Genomic DNA, 25,011 nt, shown 5'->3' on the forward strand with positions numbered 1-25,011 from the left:
GCTGCTAGATCCTGAGTGGTCCTTATTGTGGCTCCTTGGGATTTGAATAGTTTTTTTTCTGGCTGCTTGTAGTATTTTTTCCTTGGTCTGATAGTTCTGGAATTTAGCCACAATATTTCTTGGAGTTTTGATTTGGAGATCTCTTTTAGTACGTGATCAATGAATTCTTTCAATGTCTATTTTACCTTCTGTTTCTATAACATCTGGGCATTTCTCTTTGATGATTTCCTGAAAAATAGTGTCTAGGCTCTTTTTTTCATCATGATTTTCAGGGAGTCCAATAATCCTTAGATTATCTCTCCTAGATCTATTTTCCAGGTCTGTTGTTTTCCCAAGTAGTTATTTGACTTTTTTTTTTCTATTTTTTGGTTTTGTTTGACTGAGTCTTGATGTCTCCTTGAGTCATTCATTTCCATTTGTTCAAATCTGACTTTTAATTAATTATCTTCTTCATTTAGTTAAAATTTTTTTTGTATTTGTCCAACTGAGTTTTTAAATGAGTTGTTTTATCCTATAAATTTTTTTCCATTTTGCCATTTTTTTAAAAAAGAATTATTTTCTTTTTTCAATTCACAGATTCTGTTTTCCTTGGAATTGCTAACCTTTTCCAGTTCATAAATTCTGTTTTTCTGGGAGTTGCTTATCTTTTCCAATTTGCAAATTCTGCTTTTCAGGGAGTTGATTTCTTTATCCACTCTATCTTTTAATAAATAACATGACTTATCCTGACCCTTTTGCAAAGCTTTCCTTTCCCTTCACCACTTTTCTTCTAGCTCTTTTTAAAGATCCTTTTTCATTTCTTCTATGAGAACCTTGTGTGATGGGGACCAGATCATATCCACCTTTGGGTCTAGAGACAAACTGTTTTTAGTCTCCTCAGGATTTGAAGTCTATTTTCTTTCCATATAGAAGCTATCAATAATTATAGCCCATTTTTTTTTTTTGCTCATTTTGAAAAAATAAAAAATTAAAAAACTACGGTCTCCTTATGGGGGGCAGTGGGGTATTTCCAAACTGCCTCTACAGACAACAGGAAGTGGCAGTGAATGGGCAGTGGGACAGCCACTGGCTGCTCTGGAATTAGCAGTTGTGCTGAAATCAGCAGCATCAGAAATGCTACTAGGGCTATGCTGGGACCAGTAACTGGGACTGTGCTTGGATTACTCTGAGTCACTCCAGGTTTTGAGTGGGTGTGCTCAGGTCCCAAGAGACTCTAGTGTTTTGGGGGTATAGTCTTTACTTCCTGTATTTATAGCTTCTCTGATGATCTACTGGCTTGCTGCCAGGGCAAAATAGCTCCCACTGTGGTAGAGTTCTCCCTGCAGATTTTCCACCAGCAGAGACTACTTCCCACCCACCTCTGGTTTGATCAGTGTGACTGAGCTCTCACTGCCTGCCTGAGTTTATACCTGGCCTAATCCTGTTCTGTCCCCACACAGAAGCAAAACACACCTTTTCTGGAGAATTTCAAGATTATCTTTGGTTGGTAATGTGTTTTACTCCCAATATTCAATGGTTCTGATAGTCAAGCACTAATTCCAAGGTTGAATTTCCTAAAAATAGATTGAGGGAAAAGGAGAGTTTAGGAAGATGTGTATGTCCTCTCTGCCATCTTGACTGTGCCCCAGAAGATTTTTCAAATGTAAATTCTTAGGCTTTGACTTTATTCTGCATCAAGTATAATTATGTGTGTGTGTTCACACACTTTTTTTTGGGTGGGGGGTACAAAAACTTTTTAACTGACTATAATAAAAAAATATCTATTTTGTGTTCAATAATGTGTTTCATTTCTACTTGGGCCACAAATTCTTTCCTTTACAATTCTGAGAGGTAAATTATCTTTTGTTCTTCTAATTTGCTTATAATATCGCTCTTTTATGTCTTCTAAATCATGAACCTATTTTGACCTTATCTTGGTATACAGTGTTAGTCATGGGTCAATATCTAGTTTCTGCCATACTAGTTTCCAATTTTCCCAGTAGTTTTTTTGTCAAAAAGTGAGTTCTTATCCCAAAACCTGGGCTCTTTGGGTTTGTCAAACACTAGATTATTATAATCATTGGCTATTTTGTCCTGTGAACCTAATCTATTCCACTGATCAACTACCATATTTCTTAGCCAGTACCAACTGGTTTTGATGACACTCCTTTATAATATAGTTTTAGGTCTGGCCCAGTCAGGCCACCTTCATTGGCATTTTTTTCATAAATTCCCTTGAAATTCTTGATCTTTTGTTCTTCCAGATAAACTCTGTTATAATTTTTTTTCAGATTTGTAAAATTATTTCTTGGAAGTTTGATTGGTATATCACTGAATAAGTAGATTAATTTAGGTAATATTGTCATTTTTACTCAGCCTCCCCTTGAGTACTTGATATTTTTCCAATTTGATTAGATCTGATTTTATTTGTATACATATTTTTCTTTTTAGAAATTCAGTCCGGAAAAACATGCTTCATTCATCAGTAAGATAACATATTCCTGGTTTAACAGGTAGGTATTTCATGAATCTCTTTGTGGAATTCTAAGTTAGAAAAATGTTATAAAAATAAATAAAGGCAAGAAGTACCTTCATTCCCTCTCATTTTAATGATTAAAAAAAAGCCTATCAAAAAGAAGAATTTTAAGTCTGGAGGTCTGGAGGACAGTTGTGTTATCTTTGACTATTAATAGGATTTAAAGATGATTAGATTCTTTGCCACTGGTTCCAGCCCCTTCCCATAATAGTCTCCCAATTGTAGGAGTTCCCTGGCACCCAAATTCCATTTACTTCCAGTTACCATTTAACAGTCAAGTTAGCTTTTTTTTTTTAATTTTTATTTAATAATTACTTTATATTGACACTTGTTTCTGTTCCGATTTTTTTTCCCCTCCCTCCCTCCACCCCCTCGCCTAGATGGCAAGCAGTCCTTTATATGTTGGATATGTTGCAGTATATCCTAGATACAATATATGTTTGCAGAACCGAACAGTTCTCTTGTTGCATAGGGAGAATTGGATTCAGAAGGTATAAATAACCCGGGAAGAAAAACAAAAATGCAGATAGTTCAGGTTAGCTTTTACAAAGCAATATTGACTTTAAAAGTATAGAAACAAATATAAAAATATATTTCCCAACACATAAGATATAATTTTCCCCTTCTCCACCCCATATTGTGGCTTAGATTCAGTTTATTCAGTTACTATATAGTATAGTCCCAAATTCCAAATCCTAAGATTTCTTGGATTCTAGTCCCAGGTACTTTGGCTTCTTAAAGTTTCCCTGTCAGCTTGGCTGCAATGAACATTCTACCTGGAATACTGGTCCTGAGGTTATTATGGCTCAATGATTCTGAATTCAATGAGGATCTTTGTCTCTTGCACTTGAAACTAGGACAAAAGAATAAAATATAATAAACAGAAACTGGAGGACTGTTTCTTGAGGTTATCAGACCTACTAGGAGAGAAAGGAGGGAACCTCATTCCTCAACCATTCAATTCATGGCATGTGTATGATGAGTGAATTTTTACCCTCTCTAGATACATCAGGATAGTATGAATGTCCCAGTCTCTCAGCATTTAAAGGCATAGCTTATTCTGGCTGTACAGACAATCAAAGAAGGCACTACTCTTTGAGTGAAGCAGAATTGGAGTAGCTCAAATGAGATTCACAAATTTAGAGACAACTTCAATGTTCACATGAACCATTTGTGCCTGACCTGTGACAAAGCATTCCAAGTTTATCTGATCAGCAATAGTCAAACACACTGTACCTTGACTCCAGCATAGTGTGTCATTTTGGCCCTCTGTGAAAGTGATGGGCAAACAATCAACTCTCTAAACAACACGGTAGATGAATGTAGTATATCTTTGCCAGAAAAAGGGTGCTTTTATATTAGGTTTGGGCATGCTCTAATACAATCTAACATTAAGACTATTATTATTTCAAAAGTATTTTATTTTTCCAATTACATATAAAAATAGTTTTCAACATTCATTTTTGTGGAGATTTCGAGTTCCAATTTTTTTCTTCCTCCTTGCCTTACCTCTTTTCTCTCCAAGACAGCAAGCAATCTGGTATATGTTATACATGTATAATCATTTTAAACATATTTTCACATTAGTCATGTTGTGAAAAAAAATCAGAACAAAATATGAAAACCATGAGGATAAAAAAGCAAACAAGGTAATAAAAAAGTGAAAAAAGTATGCCTCAATCCATATTCAGCCTCCATATTTCTTTCTTGATTATATGTAATAAGCACTATTTTAGCTAGTAGGAATAAAACAACAAAAGCAAGACAGTTCTAGACTTCAAGGAAGATATGTTCTATTAGAGTAGATCATTAACAATTTTAGGGGAAGGAAAAAGGAAGCAAACATTTATTAAGCAACATTTTTTTATGTGTCAGGCACTGGCACTTTAGAAATATATCTTTACAATAACCTTTTGAGGTAGAAACTCTTATTATTCCCAATTTTTTTGCAGTTAAAAAAAAACAGAGGTTAAATGACTTGCCTAGAGTCACACAGCTAGTAAGCATCTGAGGCCAAATTTGCACTCAGGTCTTTTTGACTTTAGCCCCAGATTTCTTTCCACTGCTCGATCTGATTTTATGCAACTTAAAACAAACAGGTAAAATTGAAATTATTTTTATATCAGCTCTGTAGACAGTTAATTTTGATGACTCGTCTTCAAAACAGAATGATGGACAAACATGGATTTTATTTCAAGCAAAGTCCAGCCCTTATTTTGGAAATGTCTCCTAACATCTCAAGAAGTATCACAAATAAAATGATCTCAAGATCACAAATATCTTCTTCCACTAAACCTCCCTGAGTTTTCCCATTGAGATAACAAAATAAAGACAAGAAATGGCAGCAATAAATTTTATTTAATTTCATTATTTAAAGTTTATTTTTTCCTATAGCATATGCATGATACTTATTTTCATGAGCTGCTGTTAGAAACTCATGAATTCTGGAATCAGATGAATATGTCTTTCTTTACATTCCTTTTTTTAATATCTAAGATCTAGTCAAAAGTCACAAATATGAACCTATTCCATATTCCTATCCCTATTTCACTTCCCCAGTATCTCACTGGGAATTCAGAACTATCCTGAAGCCACATACTGTCTTTTTTTTTTTAACTTCCCTAAAAATTGGATGGGTATGGAACTTTGTGTTTTAATATTGCCCATCTACAAATTGGCACTAATATGTTTGTTTATTTCATTTAGTGGAAAATTGTTCCTTATTTATGATTTCATGGTTTATTGGAAACCAACTCTAGTCCTACAGATGCCACTGCCCCCAGATAATACTTTGTCTATATTTGCACACCTAAATAGAATGTAAGCTCTGTGAAGATAGGGTTTGTTTATTTTTTTTTCTTTAAATCAATAATGACTGGGACAGTGGTAGACATTGACGTTGAAATTAATTGACTTGAATTGAATTGAAATAAGAACTTGAAGAAGTAAGGAAACATCTATATAAGCAAATCCTCAATTGTTTTTCAATTAATAAATTGAAATCTCTAAGAAAAGGTTTAATAAGTGAGAGTTTAAATGACTGTGCTCTTTCTGGTAGAATATATCAGTGACTTTAAACTAGGATATTCGAATTTTTAAAAAAAATCCTCCTTCTATTATAAAATTCTACCTCTGTTTCCTGCATTGCTTGTAAGAAATGAGTAAAATGAGATCAATATATATAAAATCACTTAAAAACATCATTCATCCTAACTGAAAGACAAATTTCTATTCTCATTACCATTATTTCTGTTATCATTATCTTCTTGTAGCAGCAAGCAATAGCAGAAATGTACACAATGATTTGGAATGGTGAGTGAGATGAGCTGTTAATAAAATATTTCTCTCATAGTTTTAAAAGTAACTTTAGAAAGACTAATAATAAAGCTTAGTATGAGATAAAACATGGTATTTCCCCAAAACATTGCAATAATCTATGGGAATAATTAATGTGATGACTATTAAAAACCACTAGAAGAGAACAAAAGATAAAACTTTTTTTGGTAAGAGGGGAGCCATAAGACTGTAGGAATCCTCCAAAAGAATTTGTAACTGTTAGATGCTGTGTTGTTTGGATACTCAGTATGAAAGCATGGGGTCACTTATAACATGTGAACTAAAACTGATTAATTTTGTGTAAATCTAAATAAATGCTGAGACAATAAATGTTATTTAAAATGCCTCTATGAAAGTCAATGCAATTTTATTTTGAAAGTGAATATGTATTTTATAGAATGAAATAGAAAATTTTAACAAACATGAATTTTCTGCTTGATTTTTAAAGTGCTCTGTAAGAAAATTTCCAGTTTATTCAAGGGAAACATTATTAGAGCTCCTTGCTCGTTATATCTAAGCCTTTTTTAAAACATAAATCACATTAGGATTGTTCATTTTAATATAATGAAAGTTAACTCCTGACCCAGTTGAAGAACTATTTAGGTTAGACCAGCTTAAGATGTTCAAAGTTAGAGAAGTTAATGAAGAGTAGGTACTTGAATTGAAAAATCTATGATTAATCAAAATGGCAATTAATTAGCACATTTGATAATTAAACATTTGATAAGTCTACTATATGCCAGGTAATTTGAATGCCAATATTAAAAAAAAAAGTTCCTGCCCAAGGAGTTTATCTTGTTTAAAGTGAGATAATACACTTAAAAGAATATATACAAAATAAATGTGAGATCATTTTTTTTTAAAAGGAAGAATATTAGCTGTTCATTCCTTAGTTCACTTTTGTTTTCAGTCCCTGTTTTCATGATGCATACTTTGTATTTGTTTAGAAAACAGCTATCTATCTTTGAGTTTATGTAGAGAGAGGGAATAGAAATTAATGTCAAGATTCACAAAAGGAAGAAAAATGGTTCAATGAAAAAGAGATCTGGATTTGACTTGAGAAGATCCAAGTTCAAATCCTAGCTCTGACATTTATTGCCTTGAACAGACCACATTATATTGCTGAGCTCAGTTTACTGATCTGTAAATTGAAATGGTTTGTCTAGATGGCTTTTAAGGTCTCTTCCACTATAAATCTATCATCCTTTGTCTTAGGCTTTCAGCAAGTATCAGTGAGTCTTCAGAAGACAGCACTAGTGCTATATACTTGATGTTCAGATCTGGATTTGAATACTAGCTTCCAAAAATTATTAGTGATTTGATCTTGTGCATTTTTAAAGTCTAATTCTAAGACTTTATTCATTAATATCTTAGATTGACTTCAACTTCAGACTATCACAGATTTTTCATAATTACACGGTCATTCAATATGTTAGTTTTCATCTACAAATATGATAAGCATTTTGGCTATGCTTTTGACCAAGTCATTAATTAAAAAAGGTTAAATAGATAGCTTGGGTCTGAGAACAAGGACATACTACAAGAGACCTAGATCAGTGGCTTTAAAGACTTCTAATGTGCTTTTAAAAATAATTTTTATTCCTATGGAGTCCAGGTGTCTTATGGAAAAGTATGTTTTATTATTCTTTGATTTATAAATATATGCTTAAAATGAAATCCAACTTAATTATTAGATTTTTGTGTTATGCTTACCTCAGTTTTTTTTTTCTAGTGTAATAATTCTTGGCTACAAGAAACCATTGGAAAGAGAGGATCTTTTTGAATTAAATGATAATGACTCTTCCTACAATGTCTGTCCAATCTTTGAAAAACAATGGAGAAGGAACATGTTAATTAATAAAAAGAACAAAAAGGTGAATCTGATTACTGAAACCCAACAGATTATTTCCTAACTACAGCAGTTATTTAATTTATTTTATTCTAAGAAATCAAAAGAAGGTCGACTTTCTTCATCCAAGTAAAAACTATGTCCCATGGATGTCATAATCTCTCTAAACCTCAGCTTCCTTCTGTATGAAATGTCCACAAAACTGCCTTACATGCCTAATTAACTATTGAAAGCAAGTGAAGAATTAGGAGAAGCATTTTTCAAAAAATAAAATGCTTAACAAATATGAGGTATCATTATTATGATGAATGTTTTCAACCAGGGATATGGGTTATTTTACAAAGTATTCTCTACCATTGAGATAGCTGTAATCCTTGATAAAGGTTAGAAGGACATTCTAACCACATAATTGCAATTTCTATGTTGAAATTCCAGAAAGATATAAGTACATAACTGCATTGCACCTCATTCCTTCTCTTCCTCCCACCACAAAAAGAAATGCTGACTTGAAAACATGACCATCATATTATTACATGTGTAAAAAGAGTTAAAACCTGAGTCATTCTATTAGCCCACTATACTTGTCTTTCACTAGTATCTTCAAGACATATGGTATCAGTTATAAAAAGTTTCTAATGGAAATAAATGGTGTTCTATCCATAGCAGTGTTAAGGGCCATATTTAAAATTTTTTATCATAATTTCATATTGGCTATTTCTTGTACTTTTGGGTATATGTATGTTCACTCTAATTTTTATAGTTATTTTATGTAGGTTTTCCATTATTTTTATCTGTGTGAACTAATTATGACTTGGTATTTGCTTGTTTCTTTTTTGTCATCATTTTGTTTTCCTTTCAGAAAGAAGCAAAGACCAAGAAACCATCTTTACTTCATGCACTGTGGGACACTTTTAAGTTTTTACTGATACAGGTTGCTTTGTTCAAAATATTTGCTGACATTTTATCCTTTATTAGCCCACTCATAATGAAGTAAGTTGCAAGCTTTCTTCAATAGGTAGATAATATGTTCTTCAATATGTTGATAATGAAAACAAAGTATAAATATTCTATGATAAAATATCTTAGCTGAAAAAATTGATTATTGTTATTATTATTTCTATAAAAAATATTTTATCAAATGTCTGTAATTGTATAATTACATACTTTGGAAAATGAACTTTGGAAAATGTTTAAAACAAAGTCTAGATAAATCATTTATATTTACTTTGCATTAATGTTAATGTTTACCTACAAATATTGTAAGAAAATATTCCATGAGAAGAGCAACTACATTTCAGTGATAAATTCTTGCATAGACCTTTTACCAATAGTCATAAAATTCTAATCTCTGTAAATTTATCTCACTTTCTCTGGCATATTTAACCCAAATAATAATCTTCCCAAAAAAATCATGAAAAGATTTTGAATTGAAACAAAACACAGCAAATCACTTAATTCTTTTTGCTTTAGTTAGATCATCTATAAAATGAAATGGAAATGGCAAACCATTCCAATACCTTTGTGAAGAAAACCTCTCAGAGGGTCACAAAGAATCCCCAAGATTAACAGGATTGAAAATAACTGAACAAAAATGCATAATAAATTAGGAGCTAGTCATTCCTACTTTATAGTCTACTGAGTGCCTGTTATCCTAGACTCTTTCTTTCTATGCTTATCCTAATGTTAACCATAAAAAAAAAAAAAGAAAAAGAAATGGCTGTGGCCTTTCAAAATATGGGTTAAGTAGATTTATACTTATCCCAAAGATCATTGATCCAATATGGCTGAAATAATTGATGATCTTTTTATAAAAATATAAGCCTTTTTTTCATGAAGTACATGCTGTGATCTATCAAAAAGATCACGAGACCTTGGACTTTACAGGCATAAATGTTTAAGGCTTTATTTGTGCAAAGAAGATTTTATAAATTAATAGAAATGAGAAAACTTCAGGAGTTAATATAGATATTTACATTGTTTATTAACATGTGTAATACCCAGGCAGCAAAAATAAAGCTTTCATTAACTTATTTCAGATTTTTGCTATTTTCATTAATTATTCTGTTTTTATGTACCTAAAAATATTGTCAACCAACAGAATTCTTAAAAGGCTTATGATATTTAGTACTAATTAATTACCCTTTTTTGTCGTTGAGTGTAGTAGCAGTCAGAATTCATTGTTAACAGATTCATTTTGTTTCCAAATTCACAGGAAAGGCAAAAGCCTATTATTACTATACTTCTATAAAATGTGTTTCATGATTCTTTCCTTTCTAAATATTTCATTTATAAAACCAAGTCAGCAACATATAAATACTGCCTGGATTGTTTTTGTTTCTATCCAGATGTTACATATAATTTAGGAAGAACAACTTGGGTATGGTGGTACAATCTTGTAGCCTTTATTATATAGAAAATTGAGGGATCACTTGAGTCTGAAAGTTCTCATTTGTGGTGATTTAAGCCAATCTAGTGTCTGTACTAAGTCAAGTATCAGTTTTAAGGCTAGGTCTAGGTAATGAAGGGAGCAGATATAACACATAGCAACTTTGTTAGTGAGCAGGAGGGACAAGACCTGTGAACAGCCACTGTACTTCAAGCTTGCATTAGATAGGGTAACATAATCTCCCCCACAAACCCTAAAAGGTCAATTTTATTGTTAGCATGATCTTTAATGAGGTTGACCTCTTTAGCAGTATGTCTTGTAAATCGCTTGGGCAATTATATATTTTATTTTTCAGTGTCCAGTAATAAGTTAAACAGTTCTGAAAGGTCATTTTCTTATCATTTCAAAAAAAGAAACTGCTTATATTAAAGGGCCCATAAGACTAAAGACAAGTTTCAAAAAACAAAATGGGAAAGCATATTTTTAATATAAAAAATAAGAAAATAACTAAAACATGAAGTTTTTATTTTGTAAAATATAGTACTAATTATGATTTATTTTACAGATCCCCATCCCTACTTGATGTATTGATTCATAGCATCTGAATAAGAAAGGGGGCCTATTCTGTCTGTGTGGGTTTATAAATATGTTTTTATAATTTATATTTCCACCAACACAGTTGAGGGATATGAGGCCAACTAATATTGTTAATACTAGATATTAGGCAGCATGATTTTTAGTTCTAATTAATTTTTGGAGTGAAACAACAAAAAGGAAATTCAGTGTTTAAGGTATTTTCCCTACTTTCTCCTATCCCCAGCCAGTGCTGTTTTGGATGGGTTGATTGTCTTAGGAAGATTCTGAAGATCACTTGGCAGAACAGGATACTAGACACTGGTCCTTTCTCAAACTAAACCACTAACCATTCCAACTCTAGTGCAGAGAGGACAACTCTGTTGTGCTGGCAAACATTATTCGAATACCAAATGTACACTTACTTATTTTATGAAGAAATCACACAGGGCAAGTGTGGTCAAAAGGTAGTCAGAAAAAAATAATACAAGTACACTCTATCTTAAGAGTTTTATAATTGATTGCATGACATGAGAGACCCATATCATGGACACAGGACTGCCCACCATACTCTCATCAGAGAAGGTGCTGTGCTCTATAAGTAAAGCAGAATTAAATTAGTTCAGAAGAAATGCAAGATGCTCAAAGTAAGAGAATCCACCCTAAGTGTCCATAGAGACTTTTTGTTTTTGACCTGTAACAGAGCATCTTAAGGTCATACTGATCTGATCAGCCAGTGGGGCTCACTGTAATTCATTTCTAACATAGTGATGTCATTTTCATCCTGTTCATGAACAAAGGACAACAACCAACTACCAATTAAACTGCCACACGTAAGTACCGAATTCTTGCAACTTAACAACTGCTAATGTCTAATATCTCACTCTTTCCCCTCTACCTCTCAATTCAGGCATATGATCCTTTTCTGTGAAAACCGCCATAATTTGGTTTGGAATGGCTATGGATATGCAGTTGCCCTTTTTGTTGTGACCATTTTGCAAACTTTGGTCTACCAGCTATATCACCGTTTTAATATGCTCAACTCAGCAAAAATTAAAACAGCTGTAATTGGACTACTCTACAAAAAGGTAATCATGTAAGGAAGTATATCCTTTGAAAGATTCATTAACATATTTTTAAAAATCACTATAGCATTGCTTGTGGAATAATAATATTCTATTATATTCATAATTCATAATTTGTCCAACCATTATCTAATTGATGGACACTTTCTTGATTTTTATTTTTTTTACCATCACAAAAAGAATTGCTATAAATATTTTGTATATATGGGTCCTTTTCCTCCTCTGTGTCTGATTTTTTTAGGGCATAAGTCTAGTATTTCTGGGTCAAATGTTATGCAGTTTTATATTGAGGTATAGTTCCAAATTGCTTTCTAGAATAGCTATAATAATTAACAGCTTCATCAACAATGTATTAATGTGACTTTTTAATATAGTAATGCCAATATTTTTCATTTTCCTTTTTAACTTCACCAGGATAAATTTATATATTTATGTATGTATAAATACACATATATTTACATATATGCAAATTTGGAGATATATAATTATAATGGAAAAGTATATACATACATTCTACATAAAAACATATACCACCTGTTTGTGTATATAGTATTGTTTTAATGTAAAAATTTGGTAAATTTTTTCCTTGGTTTGTGTCCCATTGTGGAAAGTCCTCTGACTGATTAATTAATCTCTGGTCCTTATTACTTATTCTCCTGGAAGTAAAATAAATTGAAACCTTCTAATGGATATCTATATTTTTCTCTAAATCAATCCAAATTATATACTTTTTAAAAGATAAGTTGTTCTTCACAAAGTCTTATAAAAATGAATATTGAAAACTATCTTTACATGTATTTCAGAAAATAAAATACTATTGAGAAAAAAAGATAAGTTTTTCTTCTGCATATGGGATGCATATGAAAAGTACCTTAATGATAATGACAATTTTAGAGACAAAGAATCTGAGGCCTTGAGAAGTAACTGACCCACTTAAAGTGACACAGCTATTTAGCAATATTCAGAATAAGAATCTAGGTCTCTTAAGTTTTAGAATGTACCTTTTTTTTATTATTATTATTCCATACTGTGCTGCAACTGTTTCCCTCTCTTTTAACTGACACACTTCACAATATACATGTCAGTAGGGGCTTTAGCAAGATTCTAAGAGTCTTTAATTGTCCAATTCTTTTTTCTCTGAGCTTTATTCCACTTTGTTAAACCCATCACTCAGAAATCAGCATAAATTATCTTATCCATCCTATTATCAAGGCTGTCTCACCTACCAGTTATGCAGCTCACAGGTAAGATTTGCTAGGCTCTCCATCTCCTATTACCATATAGAGAGCTGCCAAAAAGTGTTAGTTGCTTATATTTCTTTTCAGCAAATGAATCTATCAGTGAACTAGATGAAATAGTGATTCTCAGAAGTCAACCAATGGGGACTTTGAACCTGGGACTAAGAACTTTAGTCTCTCATAAAGTCACAACTTGTGCATGCACATGATTCTACCCACTACTTACAAAGTTTGTCATAGTGATCTGTATAGTCTAAGCTATGGCTTTTCTAATAGCAATGTATAACTGTGAGAGTTAGACTATAATGAAAGCTGAGTGTTTCAGAATTATGTTTTTGAGTTGTGGTGCTGAAGAAGACTTTTGAGACTCCATACACAATGAGAAGACAGGATTCACTGGGAAAGGTCCTGATCCTGTGAAAGATTGAAAGAAAAAGGAGAAAGGAATGGCAAAGGGTGAAATGGATAGACAGTATCATGGAAACAATATATATGAACTTGGACAAACATTGAGAGATAGTGAAGGATAGAAGGGCCTGATGTACTGTGGTCCTTGGGGTCACAAAAAGTCAAATATAACTGAACAAATGAACAAGAAGAAAAAGACATTGGAGCTAAATTCTAAAGAAATAAAGGCAAAACCCACAGTTCTTTCTCTAAGGAAGCGTACATTCTAAAGAGGAATGCACATTTTAGTGGTAAATCCTGGTTCTGGAATCTTTTTTCTCTCTTTTGAAGTTTTCATGAAGTTCCCCTTAAGTTGTGTCTTCTTTTGGGAAAGTGGCCTGTTGGTTTTTCAAGATCCATGCTTTTTTTTTGAGCTCTTTGAAGCTTCCACTCCTTGGATGACTGTGTTTTAGAATCTGTAGATCTTCAGTATATGTCTCTATTCCCATTGTAGACACTTTTACTGCCATCAGCCACTACATCTCTTGTAACCATTGCTATTACACAAATCAGCTATAAATGCCAATGGGACTTCTCATGAGTCTTTTAGATCTCTCTAATTCTCAAAATCACTCAGGAACTTCCATCTCAGAATGCTCATTCACTTAAAAGCAGAAAAGGACAAATACAAAGAAAGATAGATGGTCATTTGGACAGAGCAGCCATGGCGTCTTTCCACCTTGCTTTGATATTAGGAACAGCTCAAAATAGTCCTTCCTTCTCTCACCAGCAAAGGAATAAGTTATCAAAAGGCAAGTTGTACAGTTTGTAAAAGCACTCCATTTCAGTTCAGCAGCCTTGAATCTTCAATTTGTGCAACTTGACAGATAATTAAAAGACTCTGTCAATGAATAGTATTAATACCTCAGTCATATGTGATCAGAAACAGGCTTCTTGGTAAGTTATCTTATGGTTTCTTGAGAATATCCAGGCAATATATCAAAACAGGAAGAGAAAATTTAAGTATTCACCAGACCTGTTACATCTTTAAAATGAAAGTGTTGGATTAAATAATCTGTAATCAACTCAATAATCGAATTCTCTTAATTCTCTGGTTCTATGGTTCTTGGGTGGCATTAAGAGGAAAAATGACATAGTGGATAAAAATCTTGGCCTTGAAGTCATGAAGACCATAGTTCAAATTTCAATTATCATTCAAAATTGTCACTTAATTCTCAGAATTCTGGGCAGCTGTCTAAAACTGGAAATTACAAAGAAGTAACTGATCAGAATTAACAGAGGGAATTCCCTCTCTGAGAATCTTGAATACCAATAAAAATCACAGGTTTATTCCCTGGATCACAATAAAAGAAGAGAGGTCTAGAAATACCTCCCTTTAATTAATGAAACCTATATTTAGTACTTGACTATTAATTTCTATTTGTTGAGCTTTTCTGAAGTCTTGATCTAAAGAAAAGAATGAACAGGGTGATCATTTTATTTTAATGTTACTTACCATTTCAAGGTAAGCTCCATTTATTCCTATGTTCTGTAGGTTTTTTTTTTTGTAGGAATGGGCACCAAAGGTTTTTTTTCTGCATTTATTGAGATAAATATAAGATTTTTTGTCGGTATTATTATTTATATGGTCAATTATACTGATAGTTTTCCTAATATTGGATCTGCCCTGTGTTCCTAATATAAATCTCACTTGGTCATAATTTACTTGGTTATAACATATAACCAAGTTTATGATCCTCATTATATATTTCTGTAATCTCTTTGCTAGTATTTTATATTAAAAAACTTTGCATCAATATCCATTACAGAAATTGATCTATAATTTTCTTTACCTGCTTTGCCACTTCCTGGTTTGAACATTAGCACTATATCTGTATCATAAATGGAATTTGATATGACTCCTTTTTTGCCATTTTTTCAAATAGTTTGTACAATATTGTACAATTTGTTCCTTAAATGTTTATACAATTCAATAGTTATCCTGTTTGGCTCTGGGTTTTTTTCCTTAGGAAGTTCATTGATGACTTATTCAATTTCTTTTCCTAAGATTGGGTTAACTATTTCTTCTTCAATTAATCTGGGTAATTTATATTTCTATAAAAACTCATTCATTTAATTTAAATTGTCAAATTTATTGACATATAATTGGGCAAAATAGTTCCTAGCAATTGTATTAATTTTCTCTTTATTGGTGATAAGTTCACCCCTTCCATTTTTATACTAATAATTTGTTTTTTTCTTTAGTATCTCTTGAAGTTGGTTATTTGTCTTCAAGAATTTCTTGAAAGATATTATCCAAGATTAATATTTTTGATCATGGCTTTCAGGTAGTCCAATAACTCTTATATTATGTCTCCTGAATTTATTTTCTAGGGCAGTTGTTTTTCCAATGAGAAATGTCATATTTTTCTTCAATTTTTTTTTTACTTTCTTTTATTTTGTTTCATTGTATTGTGATGTCTCAAAGAGTCATTGCTTTCTCCTTGTTCAAATCCAAATTTTAGGGAAGTCAATGAGCTTTTGTACTACATTTGTCATTTTGCCAGGTCTGTTTTTTAGGGATTTTTTCCTTTGGTAAATTTTTGTAATTTTGGTAAATTTTGGTAAACTTTCTCCGTGGTATTGACTTTTTTTTTCATGATTCTTTCGCATCACTCTGATTTCTTTTCCCAGTTTTTCTACTATTCTAATTTGCTTTTTAAAAATACTTTATAAGCTCCTCCAGGAATTTATTTTTCAGGCTGAGACCAAATTATATCTTTCTTTGAGACTTCACATGTAGCCATTTTTGAAATTCTTCTAAGTTTATTCTTTGATCCTTCCTATTGCCATAGTTACTTTCAAGAGAAACTCTTTTTGTTCTTGTATTTTACTTGTTTTTTCTGCCTTTTCTGTGAATTGGGAATTTTATGTGAGTGTTGGGCTCTGGGCTTGGTATTGTGCCAGTCTAATTGTGATGGGGCTCTGGATCTTACTCCAGAATTTCATTGGGTAAGCTACTTACTTTTTTTTTTCTGAAGAGTAAGCTTTTCTCCCTTCAGACTTGTACTGACTTCCCCTCTGTGCTAAGTTTAGTTACTGTTCTGCTCCACAGTTGGGGTCTTGCTGCTGGATTGTTATGGGGATAGGATCTCTTTGCTGGTAGGCTCTAACAGTAGGGTTTTGCTACTGGTCAACCCTGGGGCAGGGCTTCACTACTGGTTAGCAATGGAGTCAAAATTTACTGGTGGCTTGTACTGGCTGCCTTGCAAAAACTGCTAATTTCCCTAAGGGGCTGCTGGTTTGCAGGAGAGTGTGGTATCACTAGTGGATTGTACCAGGTTTGTATCCCTGTTATAAGCTCCCTGCTTTAAGACTGGCTACTTCTGCTGTTGCTATTGGACCTCTCTTCTCTCCCATCCCAGTGAGACAGATTTTTTCTGCTGTGCTAGTAAGCAGCTCTCCTGTTCTTAGATCACTTCTGAGATGGCTTTCTAGTTGTTTGGAGGAGAATTTGAGAGGGCTTCAGAAAGTTCCTTTCTCACTCGGCCATCTTGGCACTGGAAGCCCTAAAGCATTTCAAAATATTAGATTTAATATGAAATCTCAAATTCCTATACAATACTAATTTCATCTATTTTTTCTTAGTATAACTACTGCATAAAAGAAATTAGCATTTTTTGGGGGGGAAAACAGGTTTAGGATTATTCTGCAAGTTGACTATTTTCAAAAGTGTATTTATCAAAAACAAAGTTAATCTAACTTTATTCATTAAACATATCTCTATAGTTTGTTTCTTATCTCTAAGAATTCTTTTAACATTTATGGTCATGTTATGCTATAAAAGTAATATAAAAGTTAAGTTGCTTCTGAAAAGGAAATAGAACAACAGATTTCAGCAGTCCCATATATATATATATATATATATATATATATATATATATAAAATAATAGTGTGGTAAAATAGAATTAGTTAAGGCAGGTTCTAATTCTAACTCTAAGATTTACTAATTGGGTGACTGAGCAAGTTACTGTCACTGTTCTCACTTTCCTCACATACATAATAGGGATAACTGTATTATTCTACCTGTTTCATTAGGTTATGGTAAGGAAATCAGTCTGAATTATTTTTATTCATGGTTTCACTAGAAGTTTCCATAGATAGTATTTATATGTTATTTCCTTTGTTAGGAAGATAAGGATCATGCATACAGATTCTTAATTAAATTGAATTCTTAATTTTATATTTCTCTTTTTTCAGGCCTTAAATTTATCTAATTCTTCCCGAAAAAAATTTTCATCTGGTGAAATTATTAACTTGATGTCTGCAGATGCCCAACAACTCATGGACTTGACAGTAAATCTTAACATACTCTGGTCTGCACCTCTGCAGATCTTGATGGCTATTTTATTACTTTGGCAAGAGCTGGGCCCATCTGTGTTTGCAGGTGTTGTTATACTTGTGCTGGTGATACCTATAAATGCCTTAGCTGCTAACAGAATAAAAGTGTTAAAGGTAGGACATTTCATGGCATGTCTACACAAAATGTCAAATAATAGAAGACTGGATTATCCAACTAGAGATGATAAAACTGGAATTATTTCATGTTAAATCTATTTTTCTCTTAGTGGAACTTAGTGAAACATGAAATTCTACATAATTTCAAATGTTATTTCCCTTTCTTATAGATACAAATAAATTAATTTCAATGATTTAATTAAGAAGTAAATTTCTTGATCTTTAAGATCTTAGAAATCCCTTTTAAGTGAATGGAAGATAAGTGTTTTCCAAGAAATTAAAATGTATTTCTCCCCCAAAAGAAAAGGAATACCAGAAAGTATTTTCTAAATATGAATTCCTGATTCACTTCCTTGCTAATTTTTTGGCTGTATGGAATATATTTCCCCTAAAACAGTTTTGGAAATCATATCAATTAAAAATGTCAAGCAAAAAAAATTTTAAGGAAAAACATTTTTTGTAAATTATTTTTAAAAAGTTTTATTGGTGTTTTGTTTTTATGTTCTAAACATTTCTAAATTATTCTCCCTTTATGAAAGGACTTTTATAACAAAGAAAACTAAATGGAAATACAGTGAACTTATTTGAAAGTACATGCAATATATCACACATAGCATCCCTTCTCTATTTTCTAAATTATTTTTATGGTGATGCTATTATTGTGATTAATTTTTTTTGTAAAAAGTCCTCAAAATTGTTCATAATATTGATGCTAGAGTGTAAATTGTTCTTGTTCTGTTTAATTCATTCTGCATCAATTCATAGAAATCTTTCTATGTACTTTTGAAATCAGTTATTTCCTTATTTCTTAGAGCATAATAATACTCTATCATAATCACATGACATGACTTATTCAGCAAAACCTCATTTGTTGAACTTCTCTTTGTTTAGAGGTTTTTGCCACCAAAAAAATATACTATATATATTTTCGTATATTTAGTACCCTTTTCTCTTTCTTTTATCTCTTTTGAGTATCTGCCAAGTAGTGATGTATCTGGTATATCAATATATATATAGTGATATACTCAAAATAAAAGGGTATTTACTGTTTAGAAACTTCCTGTTTACAATTTTCAATTACTTTCCAAAACATAGTATTGATTTATAGATGTACTAACAGTGCATCAATAAGGCATATTTTCTTATAAGCCTTTAAATAACAATCTAAAGTTCTACAAAATTAAAAGGAAAGTTAGTGTTAGATACAAACATTGTAAAATGAAGCTTTAAGCACCAGCCCTGAAATCAGGAGGACCTGAGTTCAAATTAGGCCTCAGACACTTAACATTTCCCAGCTGTGTGACCCTGAGCAAGTCACTTAACCCCAATTGCCTCAGGAAAAAAAAAAATGAAGCTTTAAATCACAAAACCAAGATTTGGTGTTCAATCATCTCAGAAAACCCCTTGGTGATCTCTAAATCTAGATACTAGATATGGTTTGCCATTTTCTTTTCTGTCTCCTACAGATGAAGACACTGAAGCAAAAAACAGGATAAAGTGACTTGCCCAGGTTCACACAGCTACTAAATGTCTGAGGCTATATTTGAATTCAGTTCTTTCTGGCTTCAGCCCAGAGTTCTATGCACTGGCCCACCTAGTTGAGTTTTGAATATTGAGTATTAAATTGTAAATGGATCCTATATATTATCTATTTTTCAGGTTTACAAATGGATACTTTGGTAATGGATAATATGTTAACATATGATATTTTACCATTTCTCCACTTCTCTCTTATATGTTGCCTTTTACAAACTCTCATAAAAACCCTCAGAGAGAATGAGAAATAATGAACAGAAAACCTGCTTCAGAATAAGGAAGATCTGAGTTCAATTCTTAGCTCTGAAATATACTGGCTGGGTGAAATCAGGGAAGTTACTTAGACTTTCAATGCTTCAGACAATCCTTTAGGATTTAACTGCAGAATATCAGTCAATCTGCATTGGTAGAGGGAATTCCTTACTGAGAGGAATCTTTACAAATGGAATCTTTACAAATGAAATCATAGGTCTGGACACAAAGACAAAAACAAAACAAACAACAACAACAACAACAACAAAAAAAAAAACCTCTGTAAGGGAGTCACGATAGTTTTAATGTTTCTGTTTTATAAATGAGGAACTGAGATTCTGATAAATTAACACACTGTTTTTAAAATGGTACAACCCAGAGTAGTTATTTGATCTTTTGACTACTGTTCCCATACTACTATACTGTTCCTAATGTCACAGAGTTATTAGAGATTCCCAGAAGCATTGGGAAGTATACATTCCCAGAAGTATAGAGTAAAAAATGATGATTCTTAAATATTTGAAATATGAAGTCACTTTATATTTTATTTTTAAAAACTTCAAGATGAAATACAGATTCCAGTAATGTTATCTTCAGTAATACATAATGCTGAAAAATGTGATTACTTTATAAAGAACTAACTTTTCACTATTATATTAAACTTATTCTGGAAAACAGTTTAAAAGTGGTTGAAAGTTTTCACAAATTAATTCCATTATAATAAAATATAGAATGTTAGTGGAGTATTGTGTTGTTCAATCTATTTGGAAGTGGCAACTTTCAAAGAAGTAGTGAATTAAATTAAACTTTTAAGTGATTTTTCTCACCTGAAAGCTATAGTATGAAATATATGATCAAACTGCTGTGAGTTATAAAAGAAGGTATGTAAAACATTATACTATTTCAGTGCTATTGAAGGTGATATTGAAAATATAATAAAATAGTTTAACTTCTGTCAAATATTTTAACATGCTTTTGGAATTTTATGCCCATTAAATAGAAAAGTCAAATGAAGAACAAAGATCAACAGATAAAACTACTCAATGAAATTTTGCATGGAATTAAGGTAAAATAAAATATAATATGCTGCCATATTTTAAAATGAAATAATAATAAAAAGTCTATATATTATGATACATGAGGAATCATATCACTTCATTTATATCTTAAAAGTAACAACCTAAGTAACTTTAGACTAGTTTAGGGATTCAATTCCAAGTGGGCTAATCAAAAAGAGGAATATTATTATTCACAGGAGTACATAAAAAGAAATTCTATCAAAGTGAATGATCCAATGTTATCTAGTATTTCTTTAGCAACATAGCACAATAGCAAGAAAAATAAATATGCATAAACAAATATGTTTTAGGATTATGGTGTTATGCCTTCCTCTCCCCACCACCAAAAGAGATAATTATAATAAATTAAGAGCTGCTGTTAAATCCAGGAAACCTAAGTCCAGTCTCAACTCGGATACATTTTGGCTTTGTGTCTCTGGACAAGTTGTTTAACTTCTCTGTATTGTAAGTAAGTAACTCTTTGAAACTATAAGCTGCATAGAAAGCCTAGATCTGAATTAATAAAAGACGTTTCTTTGTCAATAGTTCTCCACATCAATGAAAACATCCCTATTCCTACTTATGTGGTCAATGAAGAAACTTATAAAATCACTATGGGAGAAGTTTTCATTTGATAATGTTTTATCTAATAACTATTATCATCCAAAGGAAATTATCTCTTATCAATGGGTTTCACTTCAGAAAAACTACCCCCAATATGGGGATATAATTTTGTGTCTAGTTAAAAAGAAAAGTCTGTACCATATCACAATTGAGTCCTATGTATAGAAATTCTGAGAAAATCTTGCATCACCAGATTTTCATGAGGAAATTTAGCTATAAAAGTAGCAAAGTGTTTCCTGTTTCCTTCAGCAGTACTACTACTACTTTTTTTCCCAGGGGACAGATAGTTTAATGAGTTACAATTCACAGGTCACTTGAAAATCAATAATCTCGCTGATGAACTGTCCTATGTAGACAGTTTATGAACTTAAAAAACAAAATTATGAAACACTTTTGTGACAAGTAGGGAAGTTGTTGTATTCAAAACATTTTAGTATAAGATAGCTAGTCATTTCTTTCATAATTTAAAAACATTTGTAGATTAAGACTAGGAAATAAATATTCTCTGAATTTTTTTCCATAAGAAATTCCAAGATAATTTAAATTTGTGCTTCAAAGGAATGGACTAAAATAGCTTTATTGCCCTTATATCCATATGAATAAATAAATTAACTAATGGAGAAACCTTATGGAGAAAAATAGGTATTACATATTTGTGAGAGGTGTAATATTGACAAGTAAATTGCATAAGAAAATTGTACTTTCTATTTATTCTGGAATATAAACTTTGATTTCTAGTAATGCTGTATATACTAATTTTTTTCTGAATTAACTGTTATGTAGATTCTCAAACTTTATGCATGGGAACCTTCCTATCAAAAAAAGATCATTGAAATTAGAGAACATGAATTAGAAATTCAAAAATCAGCTGGGTATCTTACAGTATTCTCTATGCTCACACTGACTTGCATTCCCTTCTTGGTGAGTTTGATTAATGATTTATATTTCATTTTTCAAAACTGATTAAATGGGATCCACACCAAGTTATTTAGAATGGAGTATCTACGATGAAATTTTATTCCTTTTTTTTATTTAAAGAATTGTTGCATAATGTTTTAAGTGCTGAAGTCTGTAAGGAAAAAAAAGTAAAAGACCATATACATTTTTTCCATAGTGACTATTTTCGTGCTTAAGTATTCTAGTTTTATAGGGTTTACCTAGAGAAAACTTATTTTTTTTTATTTGTCTAAACTTCAGTCTCACCAGTTCCTTTGAGATGGTTGAATGTTTAACTACTTTCCTGTTTTAGTTTTGCATATATTGGAAGTAAAAAAAAAGCTGCTGTGAAATATGAGTGTTGCATTTTTAATGCAATAGTTAGTAACTAGAAATGTGGCCTCAGTCACCCAAAGGACTCAGGGGTAACACAATTTTAAGGACAAAAAGTATTTTGCAAATTAGTATGTTCTGTGTATTCTTGTCATTTTTAAATCTCTTCTACTTCTATTAAGTGCTATCATTTTTATCTTTTATTGTGTCCATTTTTCATGAAATGTTCCCTTGCCACCTCTAAATTTCTTGAAGACATCCTTGAATTTCTCCTTCTATTGTTTTCTTCTGTTTCTTTGCACTGTTCACCTTCTTATCTGTTCTTGCTTAATCTCTAGAATTTTGTTTTCAGTTAGGTTTCTCTTTCTCTTTACTTTTCTTTTTCCTTCCTTCATCAGCTATTTGTAAAACCACATCAGACAGCTATTTTGCTTTCTTGCTTTTTGGGATGTATTTTGTTGCCAACTGCACAAAATTGCTAAATTCTGTTAGTATTATAGTTAGAGGGCTAGGATTCCAGTCAGAATGGCCTAAATTCAAATTTAATCTCTATTAAGCAGGTTATTTAACTTCAGTTTACCTCAGATTCCTTAGCTGTGAAATGGGGAAGATAATAATAGCACTCTTCAAGACAGTTTTGAGCAAGAGGAAGGGAGAATGAGATGTTTGTAAAGTACTTAGCAGAATATCTAGCATATAGTAACAGAGAGGAAAAATGATTAGAGTAATAAATAAAAAAACTAAGAAGAATAGTTATAAGGCACAGAAGAAGCATGTTTTAGTTGAACAACAAGAAATCCAATTTGGCTTTGTCATGTAGTACATGAAATTTGAGATGTAAGATATGATTAAAAAGTAGTAGAGTAGGACCATATTGTGAAATAACATAGAAGTTAAGACACTTGAAGTTTACTCAACAACAAAAGTTCATTATGATGGTTTGAGTAGCAGAATAACATGATTTGAATGTGTCTTTTATATATTTCAGTTCATTAATTGGCTGAAAATTTAAGTTCAAGTTGACCAATATAAACATATATGTACATAAATACATGTCTGTATTTAAATATATACATATTTATATGTTTGTGTGTATAGTATAACTTTTTGATAGCACTACCTAAAAAAATAAGTGAGGAAAAATAAAAAAGTATTTAAAGAAAATAAAATAACTCTTTATTTTAGGTGTCCCTTGCCACTTTTGGAGTATATTTTCTTCTGGATGATGGGAATATTTTAACCGCCAATACAGTTTTTACATCTATATCTTTGTTTAATATTTTGAGGCTTCCTTTGTTTGATTTACCAATGGTGATTTCTTCTGTAGTCCAGGTACTGTTGCATAACTGCAGTTTATGATTTTATTGTTTCTCTTCAGGGTTGCTTTTTTTTTTTCATTCTCATACTATTTTTGATGAGATAATTGGGGTTAAATAACATGTCCTGGGTCACACAGCTAGTAAGGGTTAAGTGTTTGAGTCTGAAATTGAACTCATGTCCTCTTACTTTGGAGCCAGTGTTCTATCTACCGTGACATCCTGCTACCTGCTATATATATATATATATATATATATATATATATATATATTTTCAATTGAAACCTGTTTTCTACTGCAGTTTCACTATATTAGTTTAGTGTGGTAAAAATCACTACCAGAAGAAGATATATCTTGCTAGTTTTTTTTTTTTAATTAAGTTTATTTTTAAATATGGAAACTTTGAAAATGTGTATTCCCTAAAATATTTGGTACTTAGGAGAAAATATAAACAAAAGTTCATGTATATACTCTTTTTTTTTTGTATTTCTGTGCATATTAAAATGCTCATATTTGTTGATATTGAATAGGTTCAGAATGAAAAAAATAGGTAACAATATTGGCGTATGTAAATGTTGTATGAGTTACCCCCTAAATTGAAATATGCTTTTATTATTAAGGAAATATATTAGTTTCAACACAAAATAAATGAAACAAACATATTTGTCTTAATAGACAAAAATATCTCTGGGTCGTTTGCAAGATTTTCTTCATGCTGAGGAGCTCAATCCTGAAAACATTGAAAGTCACTTTTCTAGAAGTAAGTCACTTTTTTAATTTTTTAAAATTTGTATTACTCCAAGGTTGAAATTCATTATTTCTACAATTTCCTATTGTTTTTTATTTTGGTTATTACCTCTAGATTATGCTGTAGAGTTTATGGATGCATCCTTCACCTGGGAAAATGGTCAGCCTCCAATCTTAAACGAGTAAGTCATTGCCTTTGTCGTGATATTTTGTAAGACTGTATCTATTAATTAAGAGATATTTTGCCCAATTCTATGCCAATAAATATGATAAAGTAAATGAAATCTTACAAAAATATAGATTGCTCAGATTAACAAGGAG

At 31.6% G+C, this 25,011-nt stretch overlaps 1 protein-coding gene across 1 annotated transcript in view; it reads left to right on the forward strand.

Annotated features, from left to right (window-relative positions):
* The first annotated feature begins 1,046 nt into the window (after nucleotides 1–1,046).
* Nucleotides 1,047–25,011, forward strand: part of LOC127557134 (multidrug resistance-associated protein 1-like) — a 90,017-nt gene continuing 66,052 nt past the window's right edge. The window contains exons 1-11 of the mRNA XM_051990572.1: nucleotides 1,047–1,139; nucleotides 2,431–2,492; nucleotides 7,584–7,725; nucleotides 8,560–8,690; nucleotides 11,570–11,747; nucleotides 17,631–17,885; nucleotides 20,677–20,742; nucleotides 22,142–22,279; nucleotides 23,813–23,959; nucleotides 24,619–24,703; nucleotides 24,806–24,872. Coding sequence (XP_051846532.1) covers nucleotides 1,047–1,139; nucleotides 2,431–2,492; nucleotides 7,584–7,725; nucleotides 8,560–8,690; nucleotides 11,570–11,747; nucleotides 17,631–17,885; nucleotides 20,677–20,742; nucleotides 22,142–22,279; nucleotides 23,813–23,959; nucleotides 24,619–24,703; nucleotides 24,806–24,872 — 1,364 coding nt within the window. The remainder of the gene's footprint in view (nucleotides 1,140–2,430; nucleotides 2,493–7,583; nucleotides 7,726–8,559; nucleotides 8,691–11,569; nucleotides 11,748–17,630; nucleotides 17,886–20,676; nucleotides 20,743–22,141; nucleotides 22,280–23,812; nucleotides 23,960–24,618; nucleotides 24,704–24,805; nucleotides 24,873–25,011) is intronic.

The sequence above is a fragment of the Antechinus flavipes genome, chromosome 3, assembly GCF_016432865.1.
Source record: "Antechinus flavipes isolate AdamAnt ecotype Samford, QLD, Australia chromosome 3, AdamAnt_v2, whole genome shotgun sequence".
In the NCBI taxonomy this organism is placed as follows: Eukaryota; Metazoa; Chordata; class Mammalia; order Dasyuromorphia; family Dasyuridae; genus Antechinus; species Antechinus flavipes.